The sequence below is a fragment of the Hyla sarda genome, chromosome 2, assembly GCF_029499605.1.
Source record: "Hyla sarda isolate aHylSar1 chromosome 2, aHylSar1.hap1, whole genome shotgun sequence".
Taxonomy (NCBI): Eukaryota; Metazoa; Chordata; class Amphibia; order Anura; family Hylidae; genus Hyla; species Hyla sarda.
The window spans coordinates 448,235,881-448,258,591 of NC_079190.1; the positions used below are offsets into that span (position 1 = coordinate 448,235,881).

At 40.4% G+C, this 22,711-nt stretch overlaps 1 protein-coding gene across 2 annotated transcripts in view; it reads right to left on the reverse strand.

The window, feature by feature from the left end:
• EPHA3 (EPH receptor A3) overlaps positions 1-22,711 on the reverse strand; it is a 434,619-nt gene that overhangs the window by 353,331 nt on the left and 58,577 nt on the right. For both annotated transcript variants that reach the window (XM_056559344.1, XM_056559343.1), the window contains exon 2: positions 10,899-10,963. In XM_056559344.1, coding sequence (XP_056415319.1) covers positions 10,899-10,963 — 65 coding nt within the window. The remainder of the gene's footprint in view (positions 1-10,898; positions 10,964-22,711) is intronic.

Sequence of the window (22,711 nt, forward strand, 5' to 3'; positions counted from 1 at the left end):
ACAACTGATGACAACTTGTCATCAGTTTTGGAATCAGTTGCCTGGAGAACTAGACTGAGTTCACCTATGTCGGATGTCGGACAAATATAGACCCAGCCTTAGCAATCTTTAAACTGTTGGTTTTTTTCTAGCATAGAATACCTATATGTATTTTTATATTAGGGAACACTGAAATAATACAAGGGGAACTAGTCAGGACCCTCTTCTATCCATGTCCATCCTCATCTATCCAAAATAATGTTTCTCACTCTGGAGGACTGTTGACATCCATAAATGACATTGTTTTCTATAGGAGCAGTGTAATACTTAATTTGTTCTGTGGTGGGGCTGCAAGGGAATAAACCACGTGCTGCTGAATGATAACACAGATTACAATTGATCACTAGGGAAATCCTATGACAAGTTTATCTGAGGGCCCTTCTAATCAAAATGGATCATACAATGCAGATTTTATTGTAATAGCTTAAAAGGGTACTGGTGGAAAACAATTTTTCATATTACCTGGCTCCAGAAAGTTAAAAAGATTTGTAAATTACTTCTATTAAAAAATCTTACTCCTTCCAGCTGTATGCTCCAGAGGAAGTTGTGTAGATCCTTTCAGTCTGACTAAAGTGCTCTCCGCTGAAACCTCTGTCCAAGTCAGAAACTGTCCAGAGCAGGAGCAAATCCCCAAACCTCTCCTGCCCCAGACAGTTCCTGACATGGACAGAGGTGTCAGCAGAGTGCACTTTGGTCAGACAGAATAAAACAAGTTAAAGGGGTACTCCGCTGCTCAGCGTTTGGAACAAACTGTTCTGAATTCTGAAACCAGCGCTGGGAGCTCGTGACATCATAGCCCTGCCCCCTCATGACATCACGGCCTACCCCCTCATTGCAAGTCTATGGGAGGGGACGTGACAGCCGTCACACCCCTCCTATAGACTTGCATTGAGGGGGCGGTTCCTGACGTAATGAGGGGGCAGGGCTATGATGTCATGAGCTCCCAGCACCGGCTCCAGTGTTCGGAACAGTTTGTTTCAAATGCTGAGCAGCGGGGTACCCCTTTAACTTTCTCTGTAGTATACAGAAGCTGATAAGTACTGGAAGGAAAACAAAATATATTGTACCTAATGATATCAGTTGCCAGGTACCAGCCCACTAAGAGGTGTACTTCCCGCAGTCAAAACAAAATAAGTAACTATGTGAGAATTAAATTATAGTTAAGGAAGTGCTCAATAAAACTTAACATTTATTAATGCTAGATAAAGCATTATCTAGCATTAATAAATGTTAAGTTTTATTGAGCACTTCCTTAACTATAATTTAATTCTCACATAGTTACTTATTTTGTAAGTACTGGAAGGATTAAGATTTTTTAATAGAAGTAATTTACAAATCTGTACAACTTTCTGGAGCCGGTTGATTAAAAAAAAAAATTCTACAGGAGTGCCCCTTTAATATATGTATAAAAGCTGACACTTAAAGTATGCTGCTGTTGGGTGCAAATAAGACCCCATCACTGCTAGTTTTTTTCATGGGCTTTTCCTTCACATATGTACCAGCTTTTCCATAGATATATAGTGTTGCACAGTTCTGGAACAGAGGGAGAAGAATGAAGCCATCCATCAAACTGCTCCTTGGGGGGAAGGGGTGGTTTTTGACTTTGGGTTATTTTTTTATAAGGCCCATCATAATGTTTTGATCTGCCTTTATGGGAAATGTATTGTTTATGCCATGAATACTCCTACAATTAAGTTGATGCAGAGGCTTTACCTTTACTCCTGGTTAAAGTGACAGAAACCCGAATGGGATATCACCATGAAGTGTAGTAAAGCAAAAACTAAGTTCTGCATCACTTTTAAATGCAAAGTTAAAGCAGAATCCTTACAAATAGAAGTTATGACATATCAGTAATATATACCAAAACTCCATTACTTCATTGTCTGTAAGGGTCATCCACCGATCCATAGTAAATAGGAGCCACTTTCTCTATACAGCTCAATTTAAAGGGGTACTCCGGTGAAAACCTTTTTTCTTTTAAATCAAATGGTGGCAGAAAGTTAAACATATTTGTAAATTACTTCTATTAAAAAATCTTAATCCTTCCTGTACTTATTAGCTGCTGAATACTACAGAGGAAATTATTTTCTTTTTGGAATGCTCTCTGATGACATCACGACCACAGTTCTCTCTGCTGACATTATTATAATAATAAAGCTTTATTTATTGTTGTCCTTAGTGGGATTTGAACCCAAGTCCCCAGCACTGCAAGGCAGCAGTGCTAACCACTGAGCCACCATGCTGCCCTTAGCATACATCTGCTATGCATCTGCTATACATGGTTGCTAAAATGGACAGATATGTCAGCACTGTGTTCGTGATGTCATCAGTGTTCCAAAATTTCCTCTGTAGCATTCAGCAGCTAATAAGTACTGGAAGGATTAAGATTTTTTAATAGAAGTAATTTACAAATATGTTTAACTTTGTGCCACCAGTTGATTTAAAAGAAAAAATGTTTTCACTGGAGTACCCCTTTAATTGAATGGCACTGAGTTGCAGTACCATTAAAGGGGTACTGACCAGCGTGGAACTAAATGTTCCGAACGCTGTTATCGCCATCACGCCCCCTCCCATAGAATTGCATTGAGGGGGCATGGCTGGCATCACAAGGGGGAGTGGCCTACCTGCACAGCTCAAAAACAGCGTTCAAAACATTTAGTTCCATGAAGGCCAGTGTAGTACCCTTTTAAGTGGCACTTACAGGGGTAAAAATCTGATGCAGATAATACCCTTTACTACTTATGCAGCTACTGATATAAACTGGGAGACTGAGTCCTGTGAATTTCATAAAGGAAACAGGTTTCTGACTATAGCTAAAGACAATTATCTGTCCCAAATGGTCCAGAGGGGACACCCTACTAAACTTAATATTAACCAACAGACCTGACAGAGTAACTAATGTGCAAGTAGAAGGACACCTAGGAAATAGTGATCATAATATGATACATTATAACTTGTTCTTCAATAAGGGAATCTCTCGAGGGGCCACAAAAACAATGAAGGCAAAGTTTGATCCACTCAGAGAAGCCCTTAACAATATAAAATGGTATAATGTCCTCAAAAACAAGAATACTGACACTAAATGGGAAACTTAAGAATATTTTTAATTCTCACTGTAAGATATATATATACTTTATGGGAATAAAAGGGTCATGAATACAAGAAAACCAATGTGGATGAACAAAAATGTTAAAGGGGCAGTAAATGAGAAAAATAAAGCATTTAAACTACTAAAATAGGACGGCAGTGAAGAAGCATTAAAAAGCTATAGAGAAAAATTTAAAATATGTAAAAAAAACTGATAAAAACCGCAAAAATAGACAGAAAGACTCATTGCCAAAGAGAGTAAAACTAACCCCAAAATGTTATTTAACTATCTAAATAGCAAAAAGGTCAAAAATGAAAGTGTTGGCCCTTTAAAAAATGATGAGGAAGAAATTATAAACAGGGATCAGGAAAAAGCTAATACAGTGGTCCCTCAACATACAATGGTAAGTCGTTCCAAACGACCCATCGTTTGTCGAATCCATCGTATGTTGAGGGATCCGTGCAATGTAAAGTATAGGAAGCTGTACTCACCTGTCCCCGCCGCTCCGGACCAGGTCCTCACCGCTCCCGATGCTGTCCCAGGGGCTCCCGATGCTGTCCCGCTGCTCCGCTGTCTTCTTCGTGATCCTCCGGCTTCTTCCGCATCTTCTGCAGGGTCCGGGCCTCGCTTTCTGGTGACTTTATTACGCTGATGCGCCGGCACGGCGTGCGTAGTGACGTAATAACAACGCCGGAAAGCAAGGCCCGGACCCTGGAGAAGATGCAGAAGACGCCGGAGGATCGCGAAGTGGACCCGGAGCAGCGGGAATAGGCGAACCTGCCCGGGATGCTTAAACTGCTATCCGACAGCAGCTTAAGCATTTTGCGCTGTCGGATAGCAGTTAATGCGATGGCCCCGACAAATAAAAGCATCATATGTCGATGCTGACATCGACATGCGATGGCCTCTGAGAGGCCATTGTATGTCGATTTTATCATATGTCGGGGCCATCGCATGTCGGGGGGTTACTGTATATTAAACAAATTCTTCTCCACTGTGTTCACCGAGGAAAATGAAATACCAGGTGAAATACATTGTGATAAGGTAAACTCCCCAGTACAGGTCACCTGTCTAACCCAGGAAGAAGTACAGATGGCATTCAACCCAGTGTTCTAAAGGAATTAAAGGGGTATTCCAGGATTTTTTTTTATTTGACTATGCTACAGGGGCTGTAAAGTTAGTGTAGTTCATAATATAGTGTCTGTTCCTGTATGTGATGGTTTTCTCACAATTCTTCTGTGATTTTCACCCCACTTTTTTATATAACAGCATACAAAATGACTGTTGTCTCAGATTTTTCCCCAGCTTGCAATGCGGCCGAGACCTGACTCACTAGTCAGCTAATGACAGGGAGCCTGTCTGCTTCAATGGGTGGAGCGATCGATTGGTGGGAGAGAGATCAATCTGCAACTAATGCAACAGCTGTAGGCACCCTGATTGAAAACCACAGGTCTTTTGTTTCAATGGGTGGGGTGGCAGATGAGGTTCAACACTGATAAATGTAAGGTAATGCACATGGGGAGGAAAAATCCGGGCTGGGATTATGTATTGAATGGGAGCACACTTGGGATGACTGATGTGGAAAGGGACTTGGAAGTCTTAGTTAACAATACATTTAGCTGTAGTGACCAGTGTCGGGCAGAAGCTGGCAAGGCAAGTAAAATCATGGGGTGCATCAATAGGGGCATAGATGCCCACGACAAGGAAATAATTCTACTACTGTACAAATCACTAGTCAGACCACACATAGAATACTATGTACAGTACTGGGCACCAGTGTACAAGAAAGATATAGTGGAGCTGGAGAGGGTCCAAAGACCAACCAGGGTAATACGGGGAATGGGAGGACTACAGCACTCAGAGAGACTTTGGGTTATTTAGTTTAGAAAAAAGAAGGCTTAGGGGAGACCATACAACTAAGTATAAATATATCAGGGGACAGTACAGAGATCTCTCCCATGATCTATTTATACCCAGGACTGTATCTATACTACACTAGGATCACTTGGTTATCAGTTTTCATTCTTTCTTTCTATGGGAATTGCACTATATTTTAACTTGATCTAATAAAAGGTATTTTTTAGGGGTAAGCAATAGGGGTTTCATACCCCGGGCTTAGGCCTTGGGGTTTAGTTAATCAGTTGACATATGGCCTCTTACTACTCTAGGGTAGTTTGTTTAGTCTACGTTACTGTGTTAGCACGGGTCCCAAGAATCCAACCCCAACCAAAGAGTAATTCATGGCCTATCCTTGCTATTTCCTAACTTCCTAAATCTATACTACATGTCCCCCTTGCATTCAGTTTGAAAGACATCATTAGTAAAGATTCATTTGTTACATTGTTATTCTGCGGTGTATGACATGTTCGATGTACTGGGAAGCTTCTACTTCTCTTTCATCATCTTTTAAATACTTCCAAGACATTTTATAGCTGTCTAGAAATCAAAGTCCGGCCTGCACTTTTTGAAGAGAAAACAACAATTCATAGATTAGACAATGCTATTTTAGAAGGTTTGGCGTGCTGTCAGCATGCGAGGTGTGCCAGGAGAGGCAGACACAATGATGACAGATATATTAAGTACCTGTGATATAAAGCACTCGTGCTGGAGGGACAGATAGGATTCCGCTGTCTGTGTTCGGATACATTTAATGAGTGAAAATATAACCTAAACTAGTGTCATCCTTTATAACAATATTCATTTAACCCTCTCTCTACCAGATCCTGATGAACTTGATATGTAGCTGTACAAAACCAATATAGGAGTATTGTCATATATTACCCATACGTCTTAGATTGTTACCTCATGTCCATTTTTACATTCGATACTAAAATGTTACAGTTCAAGCATTTGTTCTGCTCTGTAAATATAACAGAGGAGCTGAATCCCCTCATGTCCATCATCAACAATACCCAGTGGACCCTCACTGACTTAATTGAGGTCTGTTTTATGGTGTCCGCAATTTATCAGGCAATATAGTGGTTAATGCATTATTCTGTCTGGGATTTTTAATGGAATCTACAACGTTGATGTAAAACTTTAAAGAAAATGTAAATCCTAAGAGACCCAAGTCATGTGCTTTAAAGGGGTACTCCGGCACTTAGACATCTTATCCCCTATCCAAAGGATAGGGGATAAGATGCCTGATCGCAGGGGTCCCGCCGCTGGGGACTTCCGTGATCTTGCACGCAGCACCCCAGTAAAAATCAGTCCCCGATGCATGTTTGCTCCGGCTCTGATTACCGGCAACCACGGGGCCGGCGGTGTGTGACGTCACGCCTTCATCCCTGTCTGACGTCACGCTCCACCCCTCACTGCAAGCCTATGGGAGGGGGTGTGACAGCTGTCACGCCCCCTCCCATAGGCTTGCATTGAGGGGGTGGGGCGTGATGTCACACGGGGGCGGGACAGTGACGTCACAATGCTCCATCCCCGTGATCGCCTGTAATCAGACCCGGAGCGAACATGCTCCGGGGACTGATTTTAACTGGGGTGCTCCGTGCAAGATCACGGAAGTCCCCAGCGGCGGGACCCATGCGATTAGGCATCTTATCCCCTATCCTTTGGATAGGGGATAAGATGTCTAAGCGCCGGAGTACCCCTTTAAGAAAAAAAATGGGTGTTCTTGCCTTCACCTAGCATCACCACACACATACCTGTAGAGTGACCTTTGGAACTCCCGCTTGGGCCGGGGTGCTACAAATGAATGCAGCCTCTGTGTGATTTTGGCAGAATAATTGGCAAAGTGCTAATATCCATGGCAATTTACATACTAAAGTGCCCTATAAAGAGCATATGGATAGGTGTACATAAAGGGTGGAATCTTCTTCAGGGGTTTGTGGACACTATTGCCTCAACAACTGTGTAGTCTTCATGGTAACAGACAACAAACAAAGTCTGTGTTGTCTAATATTGCATCCACACTCTCTTCCATCTACCACTTACCTCTTGCAAAATATCTAAATTATGTCAACATGAAGTAGAAGGTAGATGGAAAGGAGTATAATCAGACTACAAATTGTTTGTTTGTAGTCTGTTACCATGGAGATGTGCAGATCTGCATAGTCGCTGAAGGCACAAAAAAGTGGGAATTTTTGGGTCAAACACAATCTGCAAAATAGCTAAAAAAAATTCTAAATTTAAGATGCAATGGGATAATAAAAAATAAGGTAGATGCAAAAGGTGCAGAGGCAGATATATGCATATTAAAAGGAGAAGTCCCACCTAGGAAAATGTATCCTCTATCCAAAGGATAGGGAATACTGTAACTGCCTGATCGTGGGGGGTCGGAACGCTGGGACTTCCTGCAACCTGGTCGACACATGCCCTCCATTCATCTCTATGGGAGAGCCGGCAATATTGAGCGCTGTACTCATGTATTCCATAAAGATGAATGGAGGGTGACTGCCAACCCCCACTCCATGCCCGAGGAGAGCCGAAGCGTAGTACAGACCCCCTGCAATCAGACCCTCATCCACTATCCTTTGGATAGGGGTTACATTTTCCTATATGGAACCTTTCCTTTAAAAAAGACAAATAAATGTTTTAAAGTGAACTTTTAGGTTAGATCGTCTGCTCTTTAGCAGCATACGTGGTAAGGTCAAAAAATTGTTCCAGGGGCTTTTGGAGAGTCGAAAACAGTGACATGGGTTAAAAATCTAACTTGAAAGGCGCTGGGTATCATTGAGCGCCAAGTACATATCTAAGAATTTTAGGTCAACTGCCAAGTATGTGGTTAATGCTGCAGAAACACAGCTGGATTAAGCCGCTTGGTAATGAGTGGAGTCGGATTTGAGGGTGTGAAATTGCAGCATATTTTTAATAAGGGAACAAAGATGTGACAGGTTTCCATGCATTAGACATCTCCAGTTGTGCTTCAGTCATTATATATATATATATATATATATATATATATATATATATATATATAAATAAATAAATAAAAAAAGCTATACAGTCACTGACACCAAGTAGTCATATACCAAAGTAGCAACTGGAAGTCTGAAACCCGACATATCTTTTTCTGTCAAGTCTGTGCATTTATTGGATTTTTATTACTCTCTTTTGTTAGAAAACTTAGCCTAACAACCATTGCAACCACTACTACAGCATCCAAACAATGTCACCCAGCTTTCCCAGACTCCTAATGCGCAAATTTTCCATATCTAGGCAGATGTTGTCATTTGAAATATAGGGCATTTAGGGGCATTGGAAAGCTGGGTCATGAGCCCCTCCACACTGATTGCCGCTGGCTCTCCCATAAACTGACAGTATTGAGAAATAGCTGAAACAACATAGAGGAAACATTAAAGAACCCTGCCTTTCTTGTGTCAAGAGAAAATTGCTCTCTAAATGCTATTCATTTACGTTTTACTGTATACATTGCATTACTCTGCTTTTTTATGCTGCTGGCAATGACACAGGCCATTTCAGTTTGGAGTCATGAGAAGCAATTGTATTCAATTTGTAGTTTTTATATGGCATCCAAAAGCAACAAATTATAGACCACAATTTAATTATAAAAAGGGAATGATAAAGTGGAAAAAAAGGAATTAAACTATAACTATACACGCTATACTATGCATACTGAAAATAACTATTCATGGATTGGGATGTGGGCTCATTTAAAGGGGTGCTGCAGTAGAATTTTTTTTTAAATCAACTGGTGACAGAATGTTATATAGATTTGTAAATTACTTCTATTTAAAAATCTTAAGCCTTCCAGTACTTATCAGCTGCTGTATGCTACAGAGAAAGTTGTATAGTTGTTATTGATACATATTCTTAGACTATTTATAGTCCTTCCGATGTAGCGTAATCCACATGGACATTCTAATATATATATATATATATATATATATATATATATATATATATATATATATATATATATATATATACACATATACCTGCTGCTGCAATCAAGGCATTCTCTTTTAAGATAAGGTTTAGATTCATCTGGAACCTCAATCTCCTTTCTTTTGTTGCTCTGTGCGTGTCAGGAACTGTCCAGAGTAGAAGAGATTTGCTATGGGGATTTGCTTCTACTCTGGACAGTTCCTGACACAGACAGAGGTGTCAGCAGAGAGCACTGTGGTCTGGCTGGAAAGAACTACACAACTTCCATTGTAGTATACAGCAGCTGATAAGTACCAGAAGTCTTAAGATTTTTTAAATAGAAGTAATTTACAAATCTGTATAACTTTTTGGCACCAGTTGATTTGAAAACATTTCTTTTACCCCTTTAAAGGGCACTCGTCATCAGGGCCATGCCCCCATATGCTGCCCTATTCCTCAGCAATATGGCTGCTTATTTTCTACAATGTGTTGCTGTTGAGGCTGCAGGATGTCAACAAATTTATGTCAAATTTGTGATAAATGTATTAGCGTACATTTGCCCATGAAAGCCCATGGGTATTTCAGTGCCTTGAAGAATAAATGCAATCGATGAAGCACAGGCAGTTTATGCGGCTTCTATTTCATAAGATCATGAATGAACAGAACATATGCTTCAAGTTGCCTTTCCCATCTTGACACGTTTCGAGCTCGAAACACATCAAGTTTAGAAAGGGGACTTGAAGCATATGTTCTGGTCACTTGTGATCTTATGAAATAGAAACCATATCAACTGCCTGTGCTTCATCGATTGCATTTATTCTTCATTGTTAAGCACGCACAAGCCTAGTGTGGATCCATGCACAAGCGCTTTGGGAGGTGAGCTGGATTTCCATTTTTGTTACTCCATTTCTATGCATACATCTGGAGATGGTTTGACTTTGGCTCAAAGGCCCTTTAACACTGACCCATGATCTGGCGAATAAATGTGCCTATAAATGTTTATTTCTGACCATCACTCTATGAACACGTCAACAATCACATCAACGATCAGCTGATAAATTAGATTGCTTGTTATATGTATTGTTTTTATGTACAAATATAAATCATCAATTGTCAACTGCACATCTGCACGTGTAAACAGGGTAAGTACTAGCAAAAAACAATTTATGTCTATGGGCAAAGGGGTTTGATCCAACTATTGCCAAAATGTTCATTCACTTGGTAGAGTAAATAAAAAGTAATGAGTGCCCATAGACCTCCTATATTGTCAATTGGCAATTGTTTTGGGCAAGTTAACACGCCCCAAGCTCAAGCTGCCCTCACACTGGCTTTCCCAATCTTGCTTTATCTTTTCTGCTCAGTGGTTAGCATTGTTGCCTTGAGACGCTGGGGTCCTAAGTTCAAATCACACCAAGGTTAACAACTGTAAAGAGTTTGTATGTTCTCTCCATGTTTACGTGAGTATCCTCTGGGTACCTTAGTTTCCTCCCACACTTCAAAACATACTGATAGGTTTAGATTGTGAGCCCCAATGGAAAGAGGGACCAATTTGAGTGTGTAGCGCAGCGGAATCTGTGTGCGTTATATAATTATTATTATCAACTTTCTCACAAAGAGAATTATTTATATATATATATATATAACAGAGCATTATTGTTTGTTATACATTTGTTATACATAAGAGACACAGGGCCAGCAAGGGATAATTATTTGATAAAATGATATTCCCCAGCAGTTGGGTAAAGTGTTTTCTAGAGGCATTTTAGACATGAACACAAACCATCTTCCTGTGCTGAAAACATTTTTTTTCTTCTAGTTTGACATCCAGAAGAGGCTTAGCAATTCTGCAGCGTACCATGAAAAAGGAAACAGTCGTTAAATAGCATATTGTCCTGAAACAGCATTTTCCCATTTCACAGTCTAGTAAACTCACCCCGTGTGACGGATAGGAGATCCAGCCCAGCTCCCCCTGAATTGCTTTCGAATCCAGCAGATTAACTACAAAAGAAGAGAAAATAAAAAGAAAATAAATAAATAAACAATACGGAATGAGATATCTGTCTGCGTCCAGTTAACCTAAGAGACATGTTTATTTGTCATCCCGCGAAGGGTTTCATTTTTTCAGGTGGTCTGGTGGGTCAGAAGGAGAAACAGGGAGATGAAATGGGCAGAGACTCCTAGACGGGAACACCGGGACCACAAAGGAGCCGAGAGTTTTTAAAACAAACACTCAGCGTGTACAAGGGAGGAATCTCTGACTAAATTATTAACAGAGAACCAGGAGAGAACTATTCATTGGATACATTCAGCAGGAATATTAAGACACATCGGGCACCATGAACTGAGAGGTCTTGATGGCTCATTCCTTCTTTCACCTAACATACTTTACTCTTTGAAGTCTTAGATCCCAATGCCCAGCAAAATAATGTATAATAACATGACCTTTTGGCATCTGATTTTGTGCCAAATATGGGTTAGGTATGAGAAGCATTTGCTCAAGGCTTCATAGGGACAATCAAAAAGTTTTTGCATATATATATATATATATATATATATATATATATATATATATATATATTATATGTCCTCCATTTTCTTAATATTTTTCATTAGTTATTATTTTTTCATTAGTCCCACATACCAGAGAATGAATAAATGAATGAATGAATAAATAATTAAATAAATAAAATGAGGATTTCCCAGAGTCACAAAATATTTCATTTTCCATCAGTCTCCATAGTCAATCTTTCAAGGTTATACAGTAATTGGTTAAGCTCCATGCACGCCAACATCTTAGCTGATTTCTTCTATATTTATAATGGGTGCTCTTTTGTGTAAAGATTGTTATTCCTCTTACCCCTTTAGCCACATACATAAAAACAAGGTTGTCCAAAGTCCCATATCAAGAAACAAATGCACCCTTCCACCTTTATAATGCTGGGTTTTGTTACCCAGAAGTGCTCGGTGTTCATTCTCCCCATGGTCTTTTTAATTTATCACCCTGGAGAACAATGCAATTCTACAGGAGATGATTTTCGGCTTCTTCACAGGTTCTGACCACTCAGTAGGAAAAGGTGAAGAAACCAACTAGGACTGGGTCAGGCCCCACTTTTAGTATCTGGGGCCTGATGCAAAATCTGCAACAGGGCCCCTTGTGCCAATTATAATACTGGTCTCTGATGAGGCAGATCTGCTTTGGAGCTCCCTTAGGCAGCAGGACCCGATGCGACTTCTACCTCTGCACCCCCCCCCCCTATAGCTACGCCCCTGGCTGGTCCCCCTCTCTACTAGGCCCCCCAGAAACCACTTAGCATGCTGCTATCATATGTGCATCCTAAATAGAAATAAATTTTAAAAAAACTATTGCCTTAGAAGATAGGTCCATTTTAAAAGGGTTATATAGTGTTTTAAAATTAAAGGCTTTTCCCCGATAGCCCATCAGTATTAGATTGACAGTAGATAAACAGTAGTGTTGTTTTTAATGGTAAGTGTTTCCCAATCAGGGTGCCTACAGCTGTTGCAAAACTACAACTCCTAGAATGCAAACTTGATCTAAGACACTGTTTACACTGGTGTAATGGCTACCATTTGTATAGGGCTGCATTCACACCTCGTTTTCAATGTACGCGTGCCGGATCCGGCTGCGGGAGGAGAAAACTGGGCGCCCCTGTACCCCAGCCGGACCAGCGCCGAAATCCAATTACTCTAATAAGCCAACCGGAGTCAAACGGTGACTCCGGTCGGCTCATTTTTGACCCGTATCCGGTTTTGTGACCGGCCCTAAAACCGTAGTATACTACAGTTTTTGGTCCAATCAGGAAACTGGGTCCAGTTTGACTCTGGTTGGCTCATTAAAATAAATGGATTTCAGCGCTGGTCTGGCTGGGGTACGGGAGCGCCCGGTTTTCCCCTCCCCCAGACGGATCCGGCACCCGTACAGTGAAAACGAGGTGTGAATGCAGCCTAAGACCCATTACAGATAGGACAGGTATTATCCATCACTATTATCCATGTTTTTTCCATCATTGCTTCATAATGGGTCTGTCAGGTTTCCATCAGATTTAGTGGATAAAATAAAATGACATGCTACATGTTTCAGCCTCAAAGCAAGATAATGCTAAAGTATACTTCCGAAAGTTTAGAAGTGAAAATGGGAGCGAAACGATGGTTCCCTTGCTTAAAGGGTTACTCCAGCGTTTAGACATCTTATCCCCTATCCAAAGGATAGGAGATAAGATGCCTGATCGCAGGGGTCCCGCCGCTGGGGACCCCCGTGATCTTGCACGCCGCACCCCGTTTATAATCAGTCCCCGGAGCGTTGTGACGTCAAGGCTCCTCCCCCTGTGACGCCCCCTCCCATAGGCTTGCATTGAGAGCATTTTTTCAATTTGGCGCCGTGTCATGCAGGGACGAAACACTCCATTCCTTCGGATACACTACACTTCGGATTTTACACTACAGATGTCCTTTAAATTATATTAATTTCCCAATGCTGGATTAAAATAAAGGTAAGGTTCTAAACATTAATTGTCTTTCCTATTTTTGCTATTTAGAAAAAAATGATAAACATGATAGCCAAAACATTGTTTCAGTCTAGTAAGGAATGTCCCAAGTTTGTTGCATGGTTATTTTAACTATAATTGCTCCAGAAATCTTACCTACTCTTTAATTCCCAGCCCCCTGTACTTCTCTCCTCTCTTTATTTCTCCTTCTCCCTCTCTTTTCTATTATTGTTTTTCTCCCATGCATGTCTTTTTTGTAATGTCTACACATTTACATGTTTTTTTGTTTAATGGTGTATTCCAGAAAAAAAAAACTTTGATATCCTGGGAACCGTAAAATAAAAAGCAGTCATACTCTTTGCAGTTCCCATTCCTGGTCACCACCTGTTGCTACTACTGAGACAAGTCTTCCCCGCAGGACCTGCCCAGTCGGCCAAACCCTAACTGAGATGGACCACCACTGGGGCCAGTGATAGACTGAGGAGGAAAGTCCTGCTGAGAAGACCCTGGTATCTGTCTGGAAATAACAACAAGTGGTGACCAGGTGTGGGACCGGAAGGCGCTGGAACGAGAGTTGTGGGGAACCGATGTAGGTGGGAATTACTTGTTTTTATTTTTTACCGTTCCACCAGCAATATATGAAACATTTTTCTACAGAAATACCCTTTAGGGGGTTGTCCTATGAAAATTGTTTTTCTACAAATATTATCAGGCTAGCTCTACCTCTCACTCTGTCCCTGTAGCCACTGTTATCACTGCTCCCAGTATCCAGTGTGCTCCACTCCCTGGTGCTAGGCATCAATACATTAGAGTGCCAATCCATGGATGCAGTAGTGGTCTGCCATAGCTAGTGATTGGCTGAGCAGCATTCTGACGTATCGGCCCCGACCACCAGGAAGTGGAGCACGGTAGAGACCCTTTTATTTATTTATTTATCTTGTGTGTGTGTGTGTGTGTGGGGGGGGGGGGGGGGGGGGCGCATCTTTCTACTCTGATATCCTTCATATGAAAACACATCATAAACTGAAAATATTTATAGTCAACTGCACCGTGTCAAACTACATGTCCACACGTTTTAAAGTATCTGAGACATAAACGGCATGACTATACCACTGTTCCCAAGCTTATGGCAATCTATCAGTTTACACAGAGCCCTCAAAATAAAAGTATTCATATCCTCTTCATGCTGATATGAACTTACCTTTAAAATGTATTTTGTCCTGTTTACAGATTTAATATCCTAGATAAATAACGCATCCCCCGAGTCCTCCCAGATACATCGTATGAGAAAACTAATATTGCTTATGGAAGTGATTTAAGCCTCACATAATCACTAAAACACAAATATGTGGAGCAAACAACAAAATCAATAATGTTCCGGTATCAGTAACGCAACTCAATCAGAATAGAGCACAACAATCACTCAGACAAAATACACATAATCCTCCCTCCTTAGTAAGAGAAAATCAATGTCTTAGCTCGTTTTCATTAGCGGGACTTGTAGACTGCGGCACAATCAATATACATCACGGGAGAAAATGACAGGAAAGAGGGGACAGCCCTACCACTTATCACTCCACTGACATCCTCTGCCTGCTCACATCTAATTCATTGTCTTCTCCTTATACTTACTATTGCCATAGTCAGCGCATATCCACAGCTATATTTACAGTGAAGGTGGTTATTTCCTTAGGAAAATACTTTTTGCCTGGCTGTAACCTACCTTGCTTAAAGGGCTACTCCGCCCCTAGACATCTTATCTCCTATTCAAAGGATAGGGGATAAGATGTCTGATCACGGGGGTCCCGCTGCTGGGGACCCCCACAATCTCCCTGCTGCACCCCGACATTTGTTTAGAGCGTCTGGTGCATCGGCGGAGGCTCGTGACATCATGCCTGCTCGTAATGTCATGGCCATGCCCCTCAATGCAAGTCTATGGGAGGGGGCGTGAGTCATCCGGCACGGAGCGAGGTTCGCTCCATGCAACGAATGTTTGGGGTGCCACAACCTAAGTCACGAGGTCCCGAGCGGCAAGACCCCCGCGATCAGACATCTTATTCCCTATCCTTTTGATAGGGGATAAAATGTCTATGGGCGGAGTACCCCTTTAATGATGTGGGCTGATGCTTCTCATCGGGTAGCTTTATCTCCCAGTTAGGACACAATTCCAGTTCACCTCTTACAAACATGACCGTATTCTATAGCTACTACTGTTCAAAACAGAAGTCACTTGCCCTATGTAGTTCTATGAGATTATTCATATGAATATCATAGAGAAACATAGAAGACAGCGAGTTCTGGTCCACACAGCAGTAGCTAGAAGATATGGAGAGTTAAGTGTTACACGCAATGGAACAGAACATAAAGCCAACATGATTAAGCAAGTTATTTTGTCAACTGACATATACAATGTATTTAATAAGAGCTGTAAGACCAATTATAAGCCATTTCCCAGTGATGACACCAACTAGAGGGGCTTCAATGTTAACATTTATGATCAACTAATGTAATGGCAGGATATGGGTGATCTGAAAAGTGCTTTTACAATCAGTGGTGCATATAGAAAAGAGGGGACCCATAGCAAATATTGAAATTGTCCTCCTTTTATGTTGCCTGATTTCGTCCCTAAAGACAGAAAGGTCTGGTGTTCACAGTAATAACCCTTTATTGTCATGACCCATTGGTAAATACCCTCCTCCATTAATGTGCTGAAAATGCAGTTCCTTGAAGAGAGGTGTTCTGTACAGTTTCTTACCAATAGAACAAGATATGGGACCAAACAAGACAGGGCCCCATAGCAGTTGTATGGTCTGCCACTATGGTACATACACCCTTGTGTGAAATTAAGATAACCTAATTTATTATTAGGAATTCTGATCCAGTGAGATACAACTATTTAATAGTCCCTTACTGACAGCAGAAGTATTTTCAGTAGGTCGTATTAGTAACCTATTGTTTGCTGTTTTAGACTTTTATTTTTATTTCTAATGAAGCTGGCTTGACGTTGTGTTTAGGCAGTCAGGAGAATTTATAGTGGTATAGTGGTGTGAACAGAGCCTAAGACGCAACTGAAATAGGCAAGTTCGTGTTTTTACCTACTCTTTCTGATTTCTCCAATCTGTTTAATGTTCCAAGAACCCATGATTCTTCTGTTTCTACCGCAATACCCAGATGCCCTGTGGTTCTACTGAACTAAACTCACATCTCCATAGTAGATTTAAATCTGTATAAAACTGGCCTTACAGCATATTATTTTATGAAATGCTTCCCTTTAACATGAGATGTTTTATTCTACTGTACTAGAAAAGTGCAGATCCAAGCAAAATAGTTCATAAGGACTTATCATTAAGCACAAATCACAATCTCTCTGCTGTAAAGCAGCCAATAATAGCAATTCATGTTTAATCCGAATTGTGGATAGGAGGAAGATACAATTTTCCCACAAGAATATATTTAGTCAATGGCAAATAGTCAACACAAACCCATGTATTATTTTTTTTTTCTGAAATTGCAACAATTTCAAACTGTCGTATTGCATACTCTCAGGTATCCTCTAAGGCTGGGTTCACATATATCAATTGCCCGTCACAGTTTCCCTTTGGCGTGCACCGGAGGGAAACTGATGCTAGAACTGATTCCATTCATTTGAATGGGACACTTCACAATCATCCAGTGTCAAAATTTTGGTTGGACAAGCTGGAGGGCACCAGACAGGGGAACGCAGCTTGCTGTGTCCCCTTTCCTGTGCCAGAAACAATGGACACTGGATGCCATATAACTGATGACACCTTGTCATCAGTTGTGGCATCAGTTGCGTAGAGATCTAGCCTGAGTTCACCTATCCCGGATGTCGGACATATGTGAACCCAGCCTTACTTATTTCAATGTTCAGTGCTCATGGGGACCGCAGAACAGTTTTACACAGACTCTGAGGCCTATAGATACAGCACCCTTAGAGATGTAAGCTATTTAATACTCTTCCTATAGAAGATCACAAAACTAATGGCAGAATATTAAGAAACAAAGGCAAATAGTAAGATCAAAGAAGCTTGGAGGAAGGTCATAGAAGGTATGCCTCATGACAACTCTAGATGTTCGACTACTGAAGCCAATGGGGTTCGGTCACTTAGATTTTCTTCCTTATGTGGCTCAGTGGTCAGCATGAGGCTTCTAAGGTTAAATCCAGTCTATGTCAACATTTACATGGAATATGTAAGTGTTCCTGTGGGTTTCCTCCAGATATTTTCCTACATTCTAAAAATATACTAAAGAGACAATTAGCTTCCAATGATATCGACTATTGTATGTACTCCTACAACATGGAAATCAGATCGAGAGCCAAATTAGGGTCTATTAACATGTAGCAGATACTTTTCAGCTTATCTGTCTGAATTTGTGGGTATAATATCCTCAGGATATTAATATAGCAACAAATGTAATCCACATGCTGCATGAAAATCAACTTGCTGTGAGGACCTTAAATCTGCAGCGTGTTAATTTATGTTGTGGATACGTTGCAGATTTGTATTTTTTCCCATTGACCTCAATGGGGAGGTCAAAATCCAAAATTAAATGTTGCAGATTTTGCAAATTTATAAACCTTTTGAATTTTATGTTTTCATTTCAGAATCACCAGAGAAATCTACAGCTGTAAATTTTAAACAAATCTGCACAATTTTTGAATTTTGGTATGACGTTCCCTGTGACTTTCTGCAGTAAACCGGTTACATGTGACTATTACTTTGTATACAGTGCTGCAGAATATGTTGGTACTTTAAGATGAAATAGTTTATTTCTATTAATCAATATATAAGGATACACTTTATTTTCTCCACTTTTATTCCTCCATTATTTATAAGTCTCTATAATTTTGCACAATAGAATGTGAAGCCTTGCAGTTATATTTATTGCCTTATTACAAGTCTTTAGTATTTATTACTTTAATATTAGGAATCAAGCCTTGTCATCTGCTATATAGCCATGTGAGCCCTACTCACTTAATGTGGACCCCACAATTTTCACTTAATTTAAAACTTAATGTGGAGTTATCAGTAAATGATGGTGATGGCTCCTTGGCATCTGACCAAGTGTAATGGGGCTCAAACGTCCGTAATTTTTAGTTGAATGTTTTATTCTATATGGATTGATTTTTCAACTTTTTTTTACCTAGAAAAAAATATATGCATAATGAATTTGCATAAGAATCATTGCAGAAACAGAGCCTTACCAATTAATATAACACAATGGAAGCAGCGCAAGGAAAAAGCCATGACACTTTGTTCCCTGTTGGCTCATCACAGCTTTTACCAGGTTACCACAACATTTTACCAGGTTTTACCAGTGTTACCAGTGGCATCATTGTGTAGCTTTAGCCACCTCCTATGAGCGTGGTTTTATCCAATTGGGATGATCCCTGCCCCCTTGGTCTCAGATTGTTTACTTCAAAGACAAGACCAAGCAAGAAGTGGGGTTATCTAGAAACTAAAAGCTTTCTCTTATTGTGCTGGAGCCACTATACAAAAATTAGACAACATACACTTACCTACCTCCTCCTTTGGGGTCCCCATTGGAAGTCTACTTGTCCGTTACATACAAGATGGATTAATCTTGGTTGTAATGGCTCGCTCAGCCAAACACTAGTTGCAGGGGTGTCCTATCTCAGTCACTAATTGGTTGAGGGGGCTGTCACTGCCAAGACGAGTTTGTCTCGGAAGTTGCAGCTGTAGCATCCAGTGGGGGACTGGAAGACTTCACAGGGGGACCCCCTAAAAGGGATGAGGTAGATAAGTATATATTTTTTATTACTTTTATGTTGTCCTAAGCACAATTAGAGAGAGTATTTAGTACCCTGAATACCTCTTTAAGCTATTTACAGGTTCTTATATTAGTATCATATAGCACATTTTCCAAATGGTTAAATCCATAGAATTCTTAATATGGAAGAAATAGTTTGATGGCATCAGATCATGCTCAAGAGGCAACAGGCTTGGATCAGTTATAATAAAAGTGTTCTTGTTTCCAATTTGATTTCAGGCTGATGATAGGCAGTTCTAATATGTCCATATATTCTAATTAGGCGTATCGTTTTTATATGAAACATTTATTGTTATGGTGGTGAAATGACATACAAGTAACATCTGTGCCCAATAACAACAAATAAAACTCCATTACACACGATCGCTCATTGCCAAAATTGTGGGAGAATGCTGTATCAAGCCAAACGGTTTTATGATCAGGTCAACCAAACGGCAGTATACAAAAGCTAAATTTTCAATAATTATGCCAAATTAAACCGAAAAAAAAAAAAAGAAAACTTTAAAATATGTACATTATTACAGTTTTAAGTTTGGATGTAAATTATGTAATATAATCACCACAGAGGCCAAATTACAAAATGAATCCAAAGCCACTAAACCAAGAATAAAACACTAAAGCAGTATGAAAAATACCACAAAGCAAATACATTAGCAAATTAGCCTATGACATAACTTCCAGTAGAAGACCCCTCTCCAGTTAAAGCGGTTGAGACAAACCTGTTCCATATGCACTATATGAATGTCATTGAGGGTTCCTTGCTTGAAACCTTCTCTATGAGTAGAGAGCCAATAAATAAGAGTACCTCCTGCTCATGTGGATCCAACCCATACATATATTAGGTCATCAACTATTATGAATCCCTCCCAGTGAAAACAGCTTATTACCCACTCACCTCCTATGACCAATTTTCTATAGACCTATATCTTTGTAGTATTAGCAAAAAGTCGAGTTGAGTGAACTTCTCAAAAATTTTCTGCAGGAATCCTGATGAGATGCACTACTGAGCCATTGGCCTTATTTAGACCCCTTTTTTCCCCAAAGGATAGGGGTTAAGAGGTCTGATTGCTCAGGTCTAGCTGCTGGGGACCCTCCCAATCTTGGCTGTGGCACCCCAGACATCAGGTGCACGAAGCAAACTTTGCTCCATGCTGGATGACTGGCGATGCAGGGCGGAGGCTCGTGACATCACTGTCACGCCAGCTCGTGATGTCACGGCCACGCCCCCTCAATGCAAGTCTATGGGAGGGGGCGTGATGTCTGTCACACCCCCTCCAAAAGACTTGCATTGAGGGGGCGTGGCTGTGAAATCACGAGTGGGGCACGGGAATAAGATGTCTAGGGGCAGAGTACTCCTTTAATAACCAACTAAGGTAGACATCTTCATGGCATCTGGATGTTCTCATTACCCATGTTTGTGTGTGTATTTTTGTGTGCTTTCAATTCCTTCCACACCCCATAAACAGAGTGAGGTTAGATTGTGAGCCTCAAAGGGGACATGAAAGGTGAATTATGACAATAAAAGTACAATGCTGCAGAAAACATTGTGTTCGTCTGTAAATTTTGCAATATTGATAATACAGGAAACAATTATTAATTTGTAAGATCAATAAGGAAGTAGCTAGCTTTTCCTACTCTTCGGGTGTCCTGTTTGCAGTCTGGAGTATAACCAAATGAAACAAAAAAGGTAATTCCTCTGTTAAAGGGGTACTTCAGTGAAGGACAATTTACCACCTATTCAAAGGAGTGAGGTCGGCACGTGACCTCCATTCATCTCTATTGGAGAGCCAATGGGGATATGGGATAAGATGTCTGATGACAGGGGCCCCGCGATCTCTCCTGCAGTCCCTAGTCATCTGCAGCACGGAGCCGAACTTTGCTCCGTGCCTGATGACACACGATACAGGGGCCGGTGGTTTGTGACGTCACACCCTGCCCCCTTAATGCAAGTCTATGGGAGGGGGGTGATGGATCCTTGGATAGGGGATAAGATGTCTAGGTGCGGAGTACCCCTTTAAGGAGTGCTTCTGCAAGTGAGAGAGTATTTGTTCTCACTACAAGATTGCTCAGTATGCTCTTCCTGGATATGATGTATCCATGTAGAACCCTGTTTACCACCCAAGAAGCAAAGACTTACTACTTTATCCAACTGGTAACTGGATCTGAGTATACACTATATTAGTGAAATTAGTACTTTTTAATCTAACACATTAGTACTTTTTGAACACTTGATCTAACACTAAAGAACCCCTTCATCAGCTATCTACAAAAATTCTGGTAATTAATAACAAAAAAAAAAAAAAAAAGTAATGAATGTGTTAAATCATGACAGACAGTGGACCCCTTGAGGACACAGCCAATTTTGGCACTGAGAACATAGACATTTTTCATTTTTCCTTCTCGCCTTCTAAGAGACATAACTCTTATTTTTCCATTCACAGACCCATATGAGGGCTTGTATTATGCATGACCAATTGTAGTTTGTGAGGACACCTTTTATTTTACCACAATAAATATGCAACTTTCCAAGAGTTTCGTCTTTACGCAGTGCATGTTACAGTAAAACTGACATGTTTTCTTTATCTGATGGTCAAGACAATAATACCCACGGTTACACACTTTTCTGTTACTGTGCTTCTTTTAAAAAACTCAAACTTTTCTAACAAAATAATATATATTATATGTATGTGTATATATATATATATATATTTAAATTCTACATTTTGACCCCTATAACTTGCTTATGTTTCTGTATACAGGGGTGTAGGATGGCTATTTTTTTGTGCTGGGATTTTTTTTATTGGTAACATCTGTCACACTTGTGTATATGTGACTTATAAATCACTTTTTTCCCATTTTTTTCTGGCATGTGATATCCCCAAAAATCAGCTATTTTGGACTTCATTGTACAGCCACCATTATACTTTAATATTTCAGACATTCCTGCATGTGGCAATACCACTAATGTCTATTTAAACTTTTTTTTTTTTACTATTTATTTTTTTTATGTTTTAAGTCAACCCCAGGGGAGACTATTAATAGCAATATTTGAATTGATATTACTATTCAGTACTATACATAGCACTGATCTATGATATTGGAGATCTTCTTGTATAGTCTGCCTCTGCTGGTAAACTATACAAGATCCCCGGAGTGGCACGGAGCAGGTAAGCAGACCTCCTTAGACCCCCACTATTGTGTTGCGGTTGGTCTGAAGAGAGTATCTTAGCACCAGAACTACTTTGGATACCATGATCATATTTCTCTTGGCATCTAAAGGGTTAATGCCCACCATTAGCAGTGATGTCCTGCCATCCATGAACCAAGCCCAGCTGCTCTGCTCTCTTTATAGTCAAAATGCTGTTTAACTCCTTAAGGACACATGACGTACCGCTACGTCATGTGTCCCGGTCCTGCAATATAACGCGAG